This window comes from Hemicordylus capensis, chromosome 1 (genome assembly GCF_027244095.1).
Source record: "Hemicordylus capensis ecotype Gifberg chromosome 1, rHemCap1.1.pri, whole genome shotgun sequence".
Lineage (NCBI taxonomy): Eukaryota > Metazoa > Chordata > Lepidosauria > Squamata > Cordylidae > Hemicordylus > Hemicordylus capensis.
In genome coordinates this window covers 358522883-358537377 of record NC_069657.1, presented here as the reverse complement: position 1 = coordinate 358537377, position 14495 = coordinate 358522883, and the positions used below count along the sequence as shown (strand labels likewise).

At 45.3% G+C, this 14495-nt stretch overlaps 1 protein-coding gene across 3 annotated transcripts in view; it reads right to left on the bottom strand.

Moving 5' to 3' along the window:
* ADGB (androglobin) overlaps positions 1-14495 on the bottom strand; it is a 161149-nt gene that overhangs the window by 127698 nt on the left and 18956 nt on the right. For 2 of the 3 annotated variants that reach the window (XM_053291285.1, XM_053291292.1), the window contains exon 2: positions 4728-4905. The exons of the other annotated variant lie outside the window; for it this stretch is intronic. In XM_053291285.1, the coding sequence (XP_053147260.1) occupies positions 4728-4905 (178 nt within the window). The remainder of the gene's footprint in view (positions 1-4727; positions 4906-14495) is intronic. 3 annotated transcript variants of the gene reach the window in all.

Sequence of the window (14495 nt, the reverse complement as noted above, 5' to 3'; positions counted from 1 at the left end):
ATTGAAATCTTGACTGGCTAGCTAAGTAATTCCCTCCCGGGTGTGACACCAGGATGTTCTGCGCTGGATTATTCTCCCAGATTTCTGCGATAATGGCACTAGTTAGACCATCCACATGCCCCGCAAGCCGAGCCACTTCACTGACGCCCATCGCCCCAGACCCAACTGCGTTCTTGGGTCAGCACCTTGTGTCCACTTGGACGCCCAACTGCATCAAAGACCAATCCAGTGATTCTGCGTTCCACGCCACATAACTGGGACCTGCAGATCTGTGTTCCACACCACATAGCTGAGACCCGTATCCCAGGCCCATGTGCATTCCATGCCACACAGCTGAGACCCACGTCCCAGTCCAATCACCAGCCAGGTGAGACCCGCGTCCCAGGCCCATGTGCATCCCACACCACACAGCTGAGACTGCATCCCAGGCCAATCCGCGTTCCATGCCACATAGCTGAGACCCGCGTCCCAGGCTGATAAGCATTCAGGCAACAGCCGTTGCTGCCAGAGGGTGAAAAAGGAAGGCCACCACTGCCGCAGGGGGAAGGCGGAGGGCCACTGCCAGGTCGTCGCTGACAAGCCCTGTACACAGGCGGGTGGGCTTCAAAGCCCGCCCCCTGCCTCCAAGCAGCCCCCGCAGAGCCCAGACCAACAGGCCTTGCTAGTTTTGTCTCACCACTGTGGCCCACCAGCAGGCTCCATAGCCAAAGGCCTCACTGCCACAGCCGGGAAACAGCGGGCCAAGTTTAATGACTCGCCCGCCTCTCTGCCCAATGTCCCTGTACCAGCGGCGGCAGCCCTCGCCATGGTCGGGTGGGTTTAAAAGCCTGACACATACAGCCCCCGCGCAGCTTGAGATCCGCAGGCGCAGCCACATGGTTACAGCCGGCCTCGGAGCTCACAGCCCACATGTCCACTCTCATTGCCTTTGAAAGTCAGATTGAATTGACGCATGCACCCTGCACAACTTGCCAAGCAAGCCCCACCTCAGGAGCACCTGGGGAGCCAATGGCAAGGGCTCCCCGATGTCACATACTCCTTGGAAAGGGCTGGGGCAAACAAGACACGCCGCCCAGTCAGGCAGGCGAGCAGCTGGATTCGTTACGAACCCCGCCACCTATTAACAACTTCAAGGGAGATTCTTCTGAGGGTGCCACCAGCTCATCTGGTGGTGACTCAAAGGCAAGCCTTCTCTGTAGTTGCTCCAGGGATGTGGAATGTACTTCCTGCCAAGATTAGAGCTGCTCCATTCCTATTGGCTTTTAGGAAACAACTAAAGACACATTTCTTCAGCCAAGCCTTTTAGTTAGTTGGTGTGCTTTATGGGTATTTAAATTTATCTTATATATGTTTATCTATCTATCTATCTATCTATCTATCTATCTATCTATCATATTTTTATACCACCCAAAACTTATGTCTCTGGGCGCTTTACAACAAAATAAAAACAGAAAGTAAAACATTAGTTAAAACAAAAAGTTTAAAAAATTACAACAATTTAAAAATGTTAAAACAATATTTTAAAACAGCATTAAAACCATTAAAACAATATTAATTAAAAGCCTGGGTGAACAGATGCATCTTTAAAGACTTTTTAAAAACTGTCAGAGATGGGGAGGCTCTTATTTCACTAGGGAGCACATTCCAAAGCCTCGGGGCAGCAACAGAGAAGGCCTGTCCCTGAGTGGCCACTGAACAAAAAACATATACAGGATAGTATATATACCGTGTATAAGAGTCTATTTCACACACACAAATACATGAATGAAACACACAAATGGCTGAAGAAATTGTCTGTGTTCTAGACCCCAAAACAATGTAGCTGAAGGTCAATAATGTCCATGGTCCTATTACATGTAGACATATAGTCCTTCCAGATCTTTTCTCTTGCTGGTTCTGTATTAAAGTTGTTACAGGACCTGATGAAGTCCTGTTCAAGCAGGAGGAAACAGGTTAAAATTACCTAGGATACCGGTTGGGAATTTTTTGGACAAGGAGCATCTATCAGAAGGAGCAACATTTGTACATGGAGCTACCTTTAGAATAAGAACTTTTAAAGATAAAAGATCTGGAAGAATTGTGAGTAATATGTGGAGTAACAACTTTAATACAGAACTAGCAAGAGAAAAGAGAAAAGATCTGGAAGGACTATATGTCTACATGTAATAGGACCATGGACATTATTGACCTTCAGCTACATTGTTTTGGGGTCTAGAACACAGACAATTTCTTCAGCCATTTGTGTGTTTCATTCATGTATTTGTGTGTGTGAAACAGACTCTTATACATGGTATATATACTATCCTGTATATGTTTTTTGTTCTCTGGCCCGTGTATCCTCCATTCTTTCATCCTGAGTGGCCACCAGACAAGCCGGTGGCAAATGCAGACGGACTTCTACAGATTATCTCAGTGGGTGATGGGGTTCATGACGAAGAAGATGTTCTCTTAAATATCCCAGGCCCAAGCTGTTTAGGGCTTTATAGGTTATAACCAACACCTTGTATTCTGCCCGGAAATATATCAGCAGCCAGTGTAGCTCCACCAATACAAGAGTTATATAATCTCTCCGAGATGACCCAGAGACCAGCCTGGCTGCCGCATTCTAGACCACCTGTAGTTTCCAGACTACATACAATGGCAGCCCCACATAGAGCGCATTGCAGTAGTCCAGTCTGGAGGTTACCAGCAGATGTACCACTGTTTTGAGGTCGTTCATCTCAAGAAACAGATGCAGCTGGCATATCAGCCAAAGCTGATAGAAGGCACTTCTGGCCACCGCCTCAACCTGGGAGACCAGGGAGAGGCTTGGATCCAGAAGCACCCCCAGACTGCATACCTGTCCCTTCTGGGGAAGTGTGACACCATCCAGAACAGGCAGATCAAAATCATCTGTCGAGTTCCGACCCTGCACAATGAGTACCTCTGTCTTATCTGGATTCAGACTCAGTTTGTTATCCCTCATCCAGCCCATCACTGCCTCCAGGCAGGCATTTGGGGAGGTTATGCCCTCTCCCGATGATGCTGACATGGAGAAATAGACTTGGGTGTCATCAGCATACTGATAGCACCCTGCACCAAATCTCCTGATGATCTCTCCCAGCTGTTTCATGTAGATATGTAGATGTTAAACAACATCGGAGACAATATGGAGCCCTGAGGGACACCATACAACAGTTCAGATTTTGAAGAACAGTAGTCTCCAAGGGACACCATCTGGAACCTGCCCAAGAGGTAGGAGCGGAGCCACTGCAAAGCAGTGCCTCCAACTCCCAACTGGTCAAGATAATCAGTTTCCTTCAAGATTGTCTGGATCTGGGAGGCCACCACCCTCTCAATTACCTTGCCCAGCCACGGAAGGTTGGAGACAGTCCTGTAGTTTTAACTGTTAAATTCTTGGCCTGTTTATGCTGTAAACCACCTGGGGACTTCGGTAGTGGGTAGTATATAATTTGCTAAATAAATAAACTGGACCTGAAATCTACAAGTTGGGGCAGGGGGGCATGCAGTGCAGAGGACTCAGCTCAAGACAGTCTCTGCATCTGATAATTTTTTTCAACAAGGGAAAGCATCGCCCTCCATGAACACTACTGCTCTCTGGTTTGGGACACCTGTCTTTCTTACTCCATCCACTCAGGGCTGTAGAGATAATGTTTTATTCCGGATGGCAGCAACCCTTGAGAAAAGAGAAAGAAAAGCAAGGGATCCTAAGGACTATTTAAAGAAAACGTGAATTGGTGGTTCATTAATTTAAATAAAGATAATCCTGGAGAGCCAATACAACAACATTTATTCACATATGCTCATCAATATTCTTGCTTTCAATATTTCTACTTTGTTTTTGGTTGAACTACAGGTTTATGAAGATTAAGATAAATAAGAAGAATAAATATCTGAGGCCAAGGGGTTACTCCATTCTTCATATTTGTCCTATTGGTATCACGTATATACTGTATGTGCACATGTGTTGTAGAATGTATATGTGGCAAGATGACCCAGGGCCCAATCCACATGAGCATTCTGATGTGTTAGAGACTGGATTGATGTACAGGAGGTCCTCATTATTTATGGGCGTTTTGTTCTCATCTACAATCATGAAAACGCAAACAGCAAATAATGAAACCTTAACTCTATGGGGATCTGGGGGTTAGGTTCCTGTAAAATTATTTTTTGCCCAAAATCACCAAACACACAGGAGGGATGTGGAAATTAAAGCAGTATAACACAGTACCTTACTTTCCAGCTCTCCAACAATGACCCCCAAAACTCCAAATCAGCTGATTTTTTGCTGATTTCCACTGACTTCTTTAAAAAAATAAAAAATTAACATGAGCCACAAAATGGCTCCGTGCTGCCTCCCGACACGAATTGCCACTGGAAGTGACACTGGAAGTCACTTCCAGTGGCCCAAGAATCACGGACAGACAAAAATCTCCTATTTGTATTTAGTTCTATTGATTCTCATAATGAGAATCCAATTTCTGAGAAATGTTTTGAGTCTTTTTTCCAAAACTTACAGAAGCAGTTCTATTTTAAGATGTCAGGTGTGATCCAACCATAGATAAGCACTTTCAATATGAGCTGAAATAGCCTCATTTCATTACCACAGCAGTGAATCTCATTCAGTGACAAAGTTTTAAAAGGTATTAAGAAGGTATAGCATTTGACAAATTACTATGTACAGGTAAATCGGGGGTGAGGGGGTGGGAATCATAATGCAAACTTACTAAGATAGGACTTCTTCCTGCTTTATCTTTGTCCTTTCCACCTTTCCCTGCATCCCACTTTTCTACATTGATGTCTGCTTCACTCCATTCTGGCCAGATAGGAAATCTTCCCCTCCTTGCTTCAATTGAAGCAGCTTGAGGATTTAAAACAGAGGCCGATCCAGATATATGCCAGGGGCTGAAATAAAATATGAAAATATGAAGAAAACTTGTATTGTATTGAGCCTTAAATGGCAATAAACTTTCACATTTGCTTATTCTAATTTTAAATGCTATAATGTTAAGAACAATTCTTTTCTCTGTGTTGAAGAGCAATTATCTATAAGTATGATGCAAACACATTTAGTGCATGCTCCATTTAAGCATTCTGTCATAGCCTGTGTCTTGTTACTGATACAAGTATAAATGTCCTTCATGGTTAGGGCTGCTTGCAGCAGCGGTAAACAGAACATCCTGTACCAGGCCCCAAGGTAGCAACAAGAGCCCAAAAGTAGTATAACAAGAACAAGACTTGTGTACAAGAACTGGGCCCCATCAGATAGTCTCCCCATAGGGATCAATGGGAAACTTAAAAAGATTAATAGCTCTTACAATTACCAGCATTCTCTCCAAACTAGAATTCCCAGGATAGGAATGGTATAAATATAAAACACATATGTTTGTAGTATAGATAGGTGCCCAGCCCACTAGCTACATTTCTCCCAAGGCTAAAGAATGACACTTTGCCCCCACCTCTGCAGGTGGCAATTATGACATCATGTGGTTTCTCTCTTATGATGTGTGCATTGTCTCCTTGGTAATGGCTAAAGCTCCATCACCAGCCATAAAGGTGTGGAGGATGCAAAGGAAGAAGTAGCATCTCATGGGGCAGCTTGATTCTCCTCTTCCTGTCCCAAGAATAGATGGGATAATCATGGCAAAGCAGTTGCATTCTTTTTAAATATACAAATGAGTGGTAAGACTGCTAAGTAAGATGCATCTTTCTGTTCTAGTAAATAACCTTTAATTCTAAAGACAGTAGGGAAAGATATACTGAGGCTATTCTCACGACTGCAGGAAGCGGGCTAAGGGAACCCAGCCCGCTTTCCTGCGGTTGTGGGAAACGTCCTGGCGGTTAGCTTGCTTAAGTTCCACCCCTCCCAAAGGAGGTTAGCAGAGCGAGCACTCCATTAACCCCGTTTGACTGATCGTGTGCCTCTGTGCCACAGTGACACACGAGTAGACCCCCAACTGGGAGGCTACAAGCAGACTCCCAGCCTTGGGGGGTCTCCCCAGAATACCTCAGGCACTCGCGCGGAACATCCTGGGACTTCCGGGTCCAGGTGGCCCCAATCCCTGCTGTCCCTCCCAGCTGTATGATGGAGCCAGTTGTCATGTGGGTGGCTGACCCAGCCGCCCAGGGATGGCTCCCCACAGAGCCCAGTAAGGCTCTCCAATTCTTGCGTGGAAAGCCTCACTATGCCTGGAGAAGAATCTTCGCCCTGGAAATAAACCAACCTGAACAGGAAACTACAGGTAAATGGACAACAATAAGACAACCTTCATTTTTGAAATCTTCTGCAAAAGCTAAAAAAATTCATAGATTCTGCCAAGTTTAAGAAAATAAATTCATAACAAAAATCATGATGCAAGATGTGGAACGATGCAAGGTAAGGAACATAAATTGTTGCATTGTTTCAGAAAAAGGAAAACACAAAATTTCAGATATTAACATCATCAGCACAGAGGTAAGTGCTTTGTTGCTAAAGAAAGCAGCCATTTGGTTTCTTTCCTAGGGAATTAAATGAGAGGCAACACCATCACAATATGCTTTATTAGCAGGAAATGGCTTGCTTGAAATGCATGCTTTTCATAGGAACATAAGAAGCTGCCATATACTGAGTCAGACCATAGGTCCTTGTCCACACAGAGTAGCAGCAGCTTCTCCAAGGTTGCAGGCAGGAATCTCTCTCAGCCCTATCTTGGAGATGCCAGAGAGGGAACTTGGAACCTTCTCCTCTTCCCAGAGCGGCTCCATCCCCGAAGGGGATGGGGATCTTACAGTGCTCACACCTTAAGTCTCCCATTCATATGGAACCAGGATGGACCCTGCTTAGCTAAGGAGACAAGTCATGCTTGCTACCACAAGACCAGCTCTCCTCTCATCAGTTTTCAATCAGTTTAAGAAAGCAACAAACTCATAACAGTCTGATGATACACATCGCGGCACTGTCTCCAGATGCGTAACCAGGGTGGGGCTGGCAGGGAACATGCCCTAGGCACAGTTTCAGGGGGCGCAAAGAGCCTGCTATGCCCTGCCCCTCCCGCCCTAAACCACCACAATTAATTTTTTTTTAAAATTTAAACCCCTCCCCCTCCAATCCCAGCGGGCATGCAGGGCAGGCCCGCTGCTGCTCACTGCTACCGCGGCCCACACCCCACCACTCGCGCAGTTGTGACTCACATGAGTCGATCTCTGAATCCGCGCGGGTGGCACCACAGGCAAGCACTCTCCCACTTGCTGGAGGATGTGGAGAGCATGTGCGGTGCCCCCCCCCCGCCTGGGCTGCTAGGAGCCCCCGCTACCAGGAGTCCCCATCCTCCAAGCGAGCACTCACCGACGTTGCCGATGCTTCAGGCAGCGTTTGCTGCCTAAAAGCCTCTATTCCCTTTCCCCTCCATCCATAGAGGGAGAGAAAGGGAGAATAGCTGCTTTCAGGCAGCAAGCCTGCTTTAAATGAAACCCGAAGAGCTCGCTTGACCTCACTTGCAAAGGGGGCGTGGCTTCAAGCTCCAAAGAGCTCGAGTGAGCTCTTTTGTTTCATTTCAAGCAGGCTTGCTGCCTGAAAGCAGCTATTCTCCCTTTCTCTCCCTCTATGGATGGAGGGAAAGGGGAATAGAGACTTTTAGGCAGCAAACGCTGCCTGAAGCATTGGCAACATTGGCGATTGCTCGCTGTGGGTGGGGGCAGGTTTGGGAACTGCCCAGAAGTGGCACCCAGCTCAGAACGGGAAGGGGCGGCAGGGAGGTACGCTGCCGCCCCATGGTTTTCCCAACAAACGGAGCATTGGCGATGGGCAAGGCAGGCTTGGTGAGATCGGGCAACAAGGCAGAGTGTGTGTAACTTTCTTGGGACTTTCTTGGGAGCAATGCACTTTTTTGGGAGCAAGCCCCATTAACTAACTAATAATAACTGAACTGGCATTTTTGTTTGTCAGGTTGGGCTTCCTGGACCTTCTGCTTCCCATTTTCTCATGGTGGGGCTTAGGTTTAATCTTAAGGTGATTGTAGAAGTTGGTTCTTGAACTTGGACTGTTGTTTGGCTGGTGGGTGGGCAGAGGTGGCAGGTGGGGTCAGTGAGGGACAGAAATGGTTAGTATAAATGTTTCCGTCAATAAATGATACATGGAGCTCTGGGACTCTCATCCATTTCCTAGGCAGCAGCAGAGATAGCACACGGAGAGGTGGGGTGGGGCTGTTCTGGGTTCCTTGAAGAAGATGAAAGCGTGGGGGGGAGGCGTGTTTTGCTGAGATGTTCTCCCCTAGAGTCCCTTTCCTGGTAAATCCCTTCACTGCTGATAGGATGTGGGAAATTCACTTTGGAGGATGCACACTCTGTATAGCTCATGTGAGTCCTGTTTCCCCTTCCCTTCTTTCCCCATGAATTTTATTAGTAATAGCAATACTTACTTACTTACTTACAGGACATTTGAAAGTGCTTCACATACTTTATTGTGCATTTAAAAAACTTCTGGATACTTCCAGGCTTCTTGGGAATGTACATCTTACCTGTTCCCTTGCTACTTGTTGCTACAGGAGATGTTCCAGGGAATGTGCAGACTCTCAGGTTAAAAAATCTAGCCCTACCCACACAACTTTCACAGCTGAATTCTGAGTGAAACACATTTGGGTATAGCTCTTCAATAATGTGCATTTAACTGAAACAGCACCATTAGCATCAAGTAGCATGCCCTGATGTAATTAAAGGAGGAGGAGGAGAGAATATACTTTTTGCTTCGAAGAGCAACACAACCATTTATGTATATGAAAAGGCGGTTTGAAGAAAAGGCTTTTTGTAATCTGATTCTGGACCAACAAGTAAGACAGGCACATGCTATATAAGAAGGGCAAGATGGCAGTTTGCAGGCATTGTCTGTACCTCTTAACATGAGATGTGACCTGCTTTACAGCTAAGAGAGATTAAAACCTTTTAGAGGTTCAAAAAATAATTAGTGGTACACAAAAGAACCCCAAATAGAAATATCAATCCTAAATGTATTTTTTAAAACCCCTTAAATCACAAAGTATCCCTTTTAAATCCAATTTGCAGAATAAATAATAACACTTCATTAATTCCAATGCATTGATTCCTAATGTCTGCAACCTTGGAGAAGCCACTGCCGGTCTGGGTAGACAATACTGAGCTAGGTGGACCAATGGTCTGACTCAGTATATGGCAGCTCCCTATGTTCCTATGTACCAAGAAGACCTGTAATACTCTTCCAGTGCTGAAGACAGGAATTTGATATTAGATTATGACCCTTGAGGTGCATTTCTGGAAACAGCTATCTTGAAATTGGTTCTGAGTTGCAGCCCATTCCAAAGGTTTTGGGATGCAGCTTGACAATTTGGGTGCTGTTCCAGGCCATTGTGCCGTTCCAGTCCATTTTTGACACTGAAGAGAATCATAAATGTACCAGATTTGAAATATTTTGGTGCTGCAATATTCTTTCCCAGTGTCTACAGTCCATTCCAATGTTTTTGGGATGCAGCTTGACAGTTTGGGTGCCATTCTGGGCTGTTTCAGGTGGTTGCACCATTCCACCAAGCTGTACTTGTTTAATTCAAAGTGCTAGTTATTAGTAAAGAATATTTCCAGAGGCATTGCTTAATGCTCTGCACCAACAGCAAGTAGGTCAAGTTTCCATATTGGTGCAAAAATCATGGCTGTCAAAACCCTTTGGCTAAGAATAAGAAGAAACCCTTTTCGCAGTGCCAAAAAAATGCAGTGCCCTCCCCCCCACCCAAATGCATCCCCTTTTCCAAAAAGGAGTTTCAGCCTTTTTGCAAAAGTGTTTGGCTGTTCATGTGCATTGCCTTTACAATTCTCAAACTGAGAATGAGAGCAAGTAAGAGCAATGTACATGAACAGCCTTCATGGGTCAAGGCAGACTCTGTGACCTTGCTCTGTTGAGTGTAGGAAGGGAAGAAACTGAAAAAACTAACTTTGATCACATCATAGACCAATTTGCATCAGTGAAAGCAAGGAAGGTGCAGTTATAATTTTCATGTAGTGCCATAATTAGTTTATTAAAAGATTAACGATCTTTACTTGTATTTTTGAGCTGATATTATGGTAAAGTTATCTGAAAGGTGGGTGTCAGATGTTTGTATGCGGGGGGGGGGGGTCAGTGCTTGCCCTAGACGCCATTTTCCCTAGATACGCCTCTGAGTGTCTCAGGAAGGAGAAAGTGTATAGATCACAGGTGATCACTACCAACATGGAGGCAAGGTCTTAAGTCTTTTATAGCCAAAGCTACTTGGTTTATAGGCCCACGGGCCTTTTCAAACCCACAGGCCTTTTCAAACCAATCACAGAAGACATCTATGATGATTAAAGGTTGATCTATTTTGATTACTGTTTTGCAGACTGAAAGGTAATTTTGCAGTTTACAAGGAACTGCAAGCTATCTGTTCTCACAACAGAGTAAAGATCTGCACAAAATGGATTTTGTGTTTTGTTTCAAGCTTAAAACAAAACGCAGACAGCCAAAGCGTTTTGTTGAACAGCGGTTGAACTTGATTGTTTCGGCCATAGGGAACAATGCTGAAACACAAAACACCCCATTGTTCCCCATGGGTAGCTCCTAAGGACACCAAAGTGGGTTGGATGGTAGGGAATGATGGGCGCTACCTACCACCCAACTGACCCACAAAGGAAATGGGCAAGCAGGTGATTTTAAACAAATTTTTTACGTTTCCCCAAAACTTCCATAGTTTGGGGGAAACTATGGGGGTTTGGGGGAAAGGTTAAACAAATGTTAAAAATCACCCACTTGCCCATTTCTTTTGTGGGTTGGCTGGTAGGTAGCACCCATCATGCCCTAACACCTGACCCACTTTGGTGTCTCTAGGAGTTACCCATGGGGAACAATGGGGTGTTTCATGTTTCACCATTGTTCCCTACAGCCAGAACAAGCTGCACTCACAGAAGGCACACAAGTTTTGCATTGCAATGTGCCCTAGGGCTGTTAGAATAACAGTGTTGACTTTGCACACCAGCACCTATGATAATTAAGCAATTGAAACCAGAAGACATTCTGGGAAATGAGCAACATTCTTATTCCTAGGTTCCATCATCATTCCCATCCTAAATGTCAATTAGTCCACACTAACCCAGTAGATCCATTCTAGCTGGATTCCCTTATCTTCCTGATTATCTGCCTATCCCTTTGTCTCCTGCATGCCAGCTTGTCATCTTTTGAACTGTAGTTTCATCATTGCTCCTAAAGCAGATTAAATGTCTCTGACTCCTGGTGTCTGATCAATCTTGTCTTTTGATTGCCTTTTCTGAATGATAAATTGGATGGACCTGCTTCCTAGATTTCACCCAGGACCTCTAGTGGGCTTTGTTTAAGGCTTATGCTGTTTGGCACAAGTCCCAATTCTGCAAGAACTTTTGCTTGCTGCAAATCCAAACACTCAGGATGCTTGCAGCCCCGTGCAACTATGGGGATGTCTTTTTAGCCACAGTTTATCTTGCCAAAAATGGTCATAAGTGAACAATATTGTTCACATGGTGTAAACAAAAACTAAAGTTCAAAGATATAGTCACAATGGAGAAGCACTTACTAAACAATCTCTTAGCTAGTATCAGATAGAGTGTCAGATATAGGCCGAATTCAGACATAATGGCTAACTGCAGTTAAATGTGGCCAAGGTTAGAACATAAAAACTTCAGAAGAGCCCTGCTGGATCAGGTCCAAGGCCCATCTAGTCCAGCATCCTGTTTCCCAAAGTGGCTCACCAGATGCCACTGGAAGCCTACAGGCAGGAGTTGAGGGCATGCTCTCTCGCCTGCTGTTACTCCCCTGCAACTGGTACTGAGAGGCATTCTGCCTTTGAGGAAGGAGGTGGCCTATAGCCCTCCAGCTAGTAGCCATTGATAGACCTCTCCTCCATGACGTTATCCAAACCCCTCTTAAAGCCTTCCAGGTTGTTGGCTGTCACCGCAACTTGTGGCAGAGAATTCCACAAGTTGATTATGCATTGTGTGAAAAAATACCTCCATTTGCTGGACCTAAATTCCCCAGCAATCAATTTCAGGATGACCCCTGGTTCTAGTGAAAGGGAGAAGAATTTGTCCCTATCCACATTCTCCACACCATGCATGATGTTATAGACCTCTATCATGTCTCCCCACAGTCATCTTTCTTCTAAACTAAATAGCCCCAGGTGTTGTAGCCTCTCCTCATAAGAAAGGTGCTCTAGGCCCCTGATCATCTTGCTTGCCCTCTTCTGCACAATGTCCTTTTTTAGATGTAGTGCCCAGAATTGTACACAGTACTCCAGGTTTGGCTGCACCATAGTTTTGTATAAGAACATAATAATAATAGCAGTTTTATTTTCAATCCCCTTCCTAATGATCCCTAGTACGGAATTGGCCTTTTTCACAGCTGCCGCACATTGAGCTGACACTTTCAACGAGCTGTCCACCACAACCCCAAGATCCCTCTCCTGTTCAGTCACCGACAGCTCAGATCCCATCAGCGTATACTTGAAGTTGGGGTTTTTTGTCCCAACGTGCATCACTTTACACTTGCCAACATTGAACTGCATTTGCCATTTTGTCACCCACTCCCCCAGTTTGGAGAGATCCTTTTGGAGCTCCTCACAATCCGTTTTGGATGTCACTACCCGAAAGAGTTTGGTATAATCTGCAGATTTGGCCACCTCGCTGCTTAGCCCTACTTCTAGATCATTTATGAATAAATTAAAAAGCACTGGTCCAGTACAGATCCTTGGGGGACACCACTTCTTACTTCCCTCCATTGTGGAAATTCTCCATTTATACCTACCCTCTGTTTCCTGTCCTTCAACCAGTTAGCAATCCACACATGTACTTGTCCCTTTATCCCATGACTGCTAAGTTTCCTCAGGAGGCTTTGATGAGGAACTTTGTAGAAAGCTTTTTGGAAGTCCAGGTATACTATGTCAACTGGATCACCCTTATACACACGCTTGTGGACACTCTCAAAGAACTCCAAAAGGTTTGTGAGGCAAGATTTACCTTTGCAGAAGCCATGCTGGTTCTCTCCCAGCAGGGCTTGTTCTATAAGCTTTAAAATTTTACTAGCTGACCCCGTACATAGCATCTGTGCACTCTTTGGGACCAGCGGTTACCTCTCCCCCCACTTCTGCCCCAGTCTCCACTTCCAGGCCCAGTCGCCTCTCCTCCCCACCGCCACTCTGCCCCCCTTCTCCCCACCCCCGCTCCTGGGCCTTGCCTCTGTGGCTGGGCTGGGCCCACTGCTGCCTCTGGCCTCTGCAGCCAGGCCTGCCGCTGCTGCAACGACCAACCCTCCTGGGTGCGCCTCAGCCAATCAGACCCGTCCGCTGCCCAGCCAATCAGCTGGGTGCTGGGATGCACATTTCAAGGCAAACCCAGGAGAATTAAATATATAGATCCTTCAGGATGCTTTCCATCAATTTGCCTGGAATGGACTTTAAGCTAAACGGCCTGTAATTTCCCAGATTGCCCCTGGTTCCCTTTTTGAAAATTGGTGTTATGTTTGCAACTTTCCAGTCCTCCGGTGCAGAGTCCGATTGCAGGGATAAGCTATATATTTTAGCAAGGAGGTTGGCAATTTAACATTTGAGTTCTGATCTTGTATGGATGACATCCGGCCCTGGTGATTTGCTAGTTTTCAGTTTTTCCAGACAGTTTAGAACATCATCTCTTGTCACTGCTATCTGACTCAGTTCTTTAGCCTCCATCCCAAAAAAGCCTGTTTCAGGAACGGGTATATGCTCAGTATCCTCTGCTGTGAAGACAGACGCAAAGAACTCATTTAGCTTCTCTGCAACCTCCATATCCTCCTTAATAATCCCTTTCACTCCTTCATTATCCAACGGCTCAGCTGCCTCCCTGGCAGGTTTCTTGCATCTTATGTATTTAAAGAAGTTTTTGTTATTTCCCTTCATGCTTTTAGCTAAATGTTCCTCAAACTCTTTTTTTGCCTCCCTTATTGTCACCTTGCATTTCTTTTGCCAGAATTTGTGTTCCTTTCTTTTCTCTTCATCTGGACAGGCCTTCCAATTTGGGAAGGAAGTCTTCTTCCCTTTTATGGCTTCCTTGACATTAACTGTTAGCCATGGTGGCATCCTCCTGGACTTAGTGGTACCTTTCCTCTTATTGGGTATACAATCTAACTGGGCTTCTAGTATTGTGGTTTTGAGTAAACTCCATGCTTTCTGGAGCGAACTGACTCTCCTGATTTTCCCTTTCAGCTTTCTTTTCACCATATCCCTCATTTTGGAGAAGTTTCCTCTTCTGAAATTCAAAGTGTCTCTGTTAGACTTCTTTGGTGATTCTCTCCCCACAAATATGCTGAATTTGATCGCACTATGGTTACTGTTCCCTAAAGGGTCAACGACATTGACATCACGCACCAGGTCCTGGGCTGCCCTCAGGATTAAGTCCAAGGTCGCCTTCTCTCTGGTTAGTTCCAAGACCAACTGTTCTAGGGCACAGTCATTCAGCGTATCTAGAAATTTGACCTCTTTGTC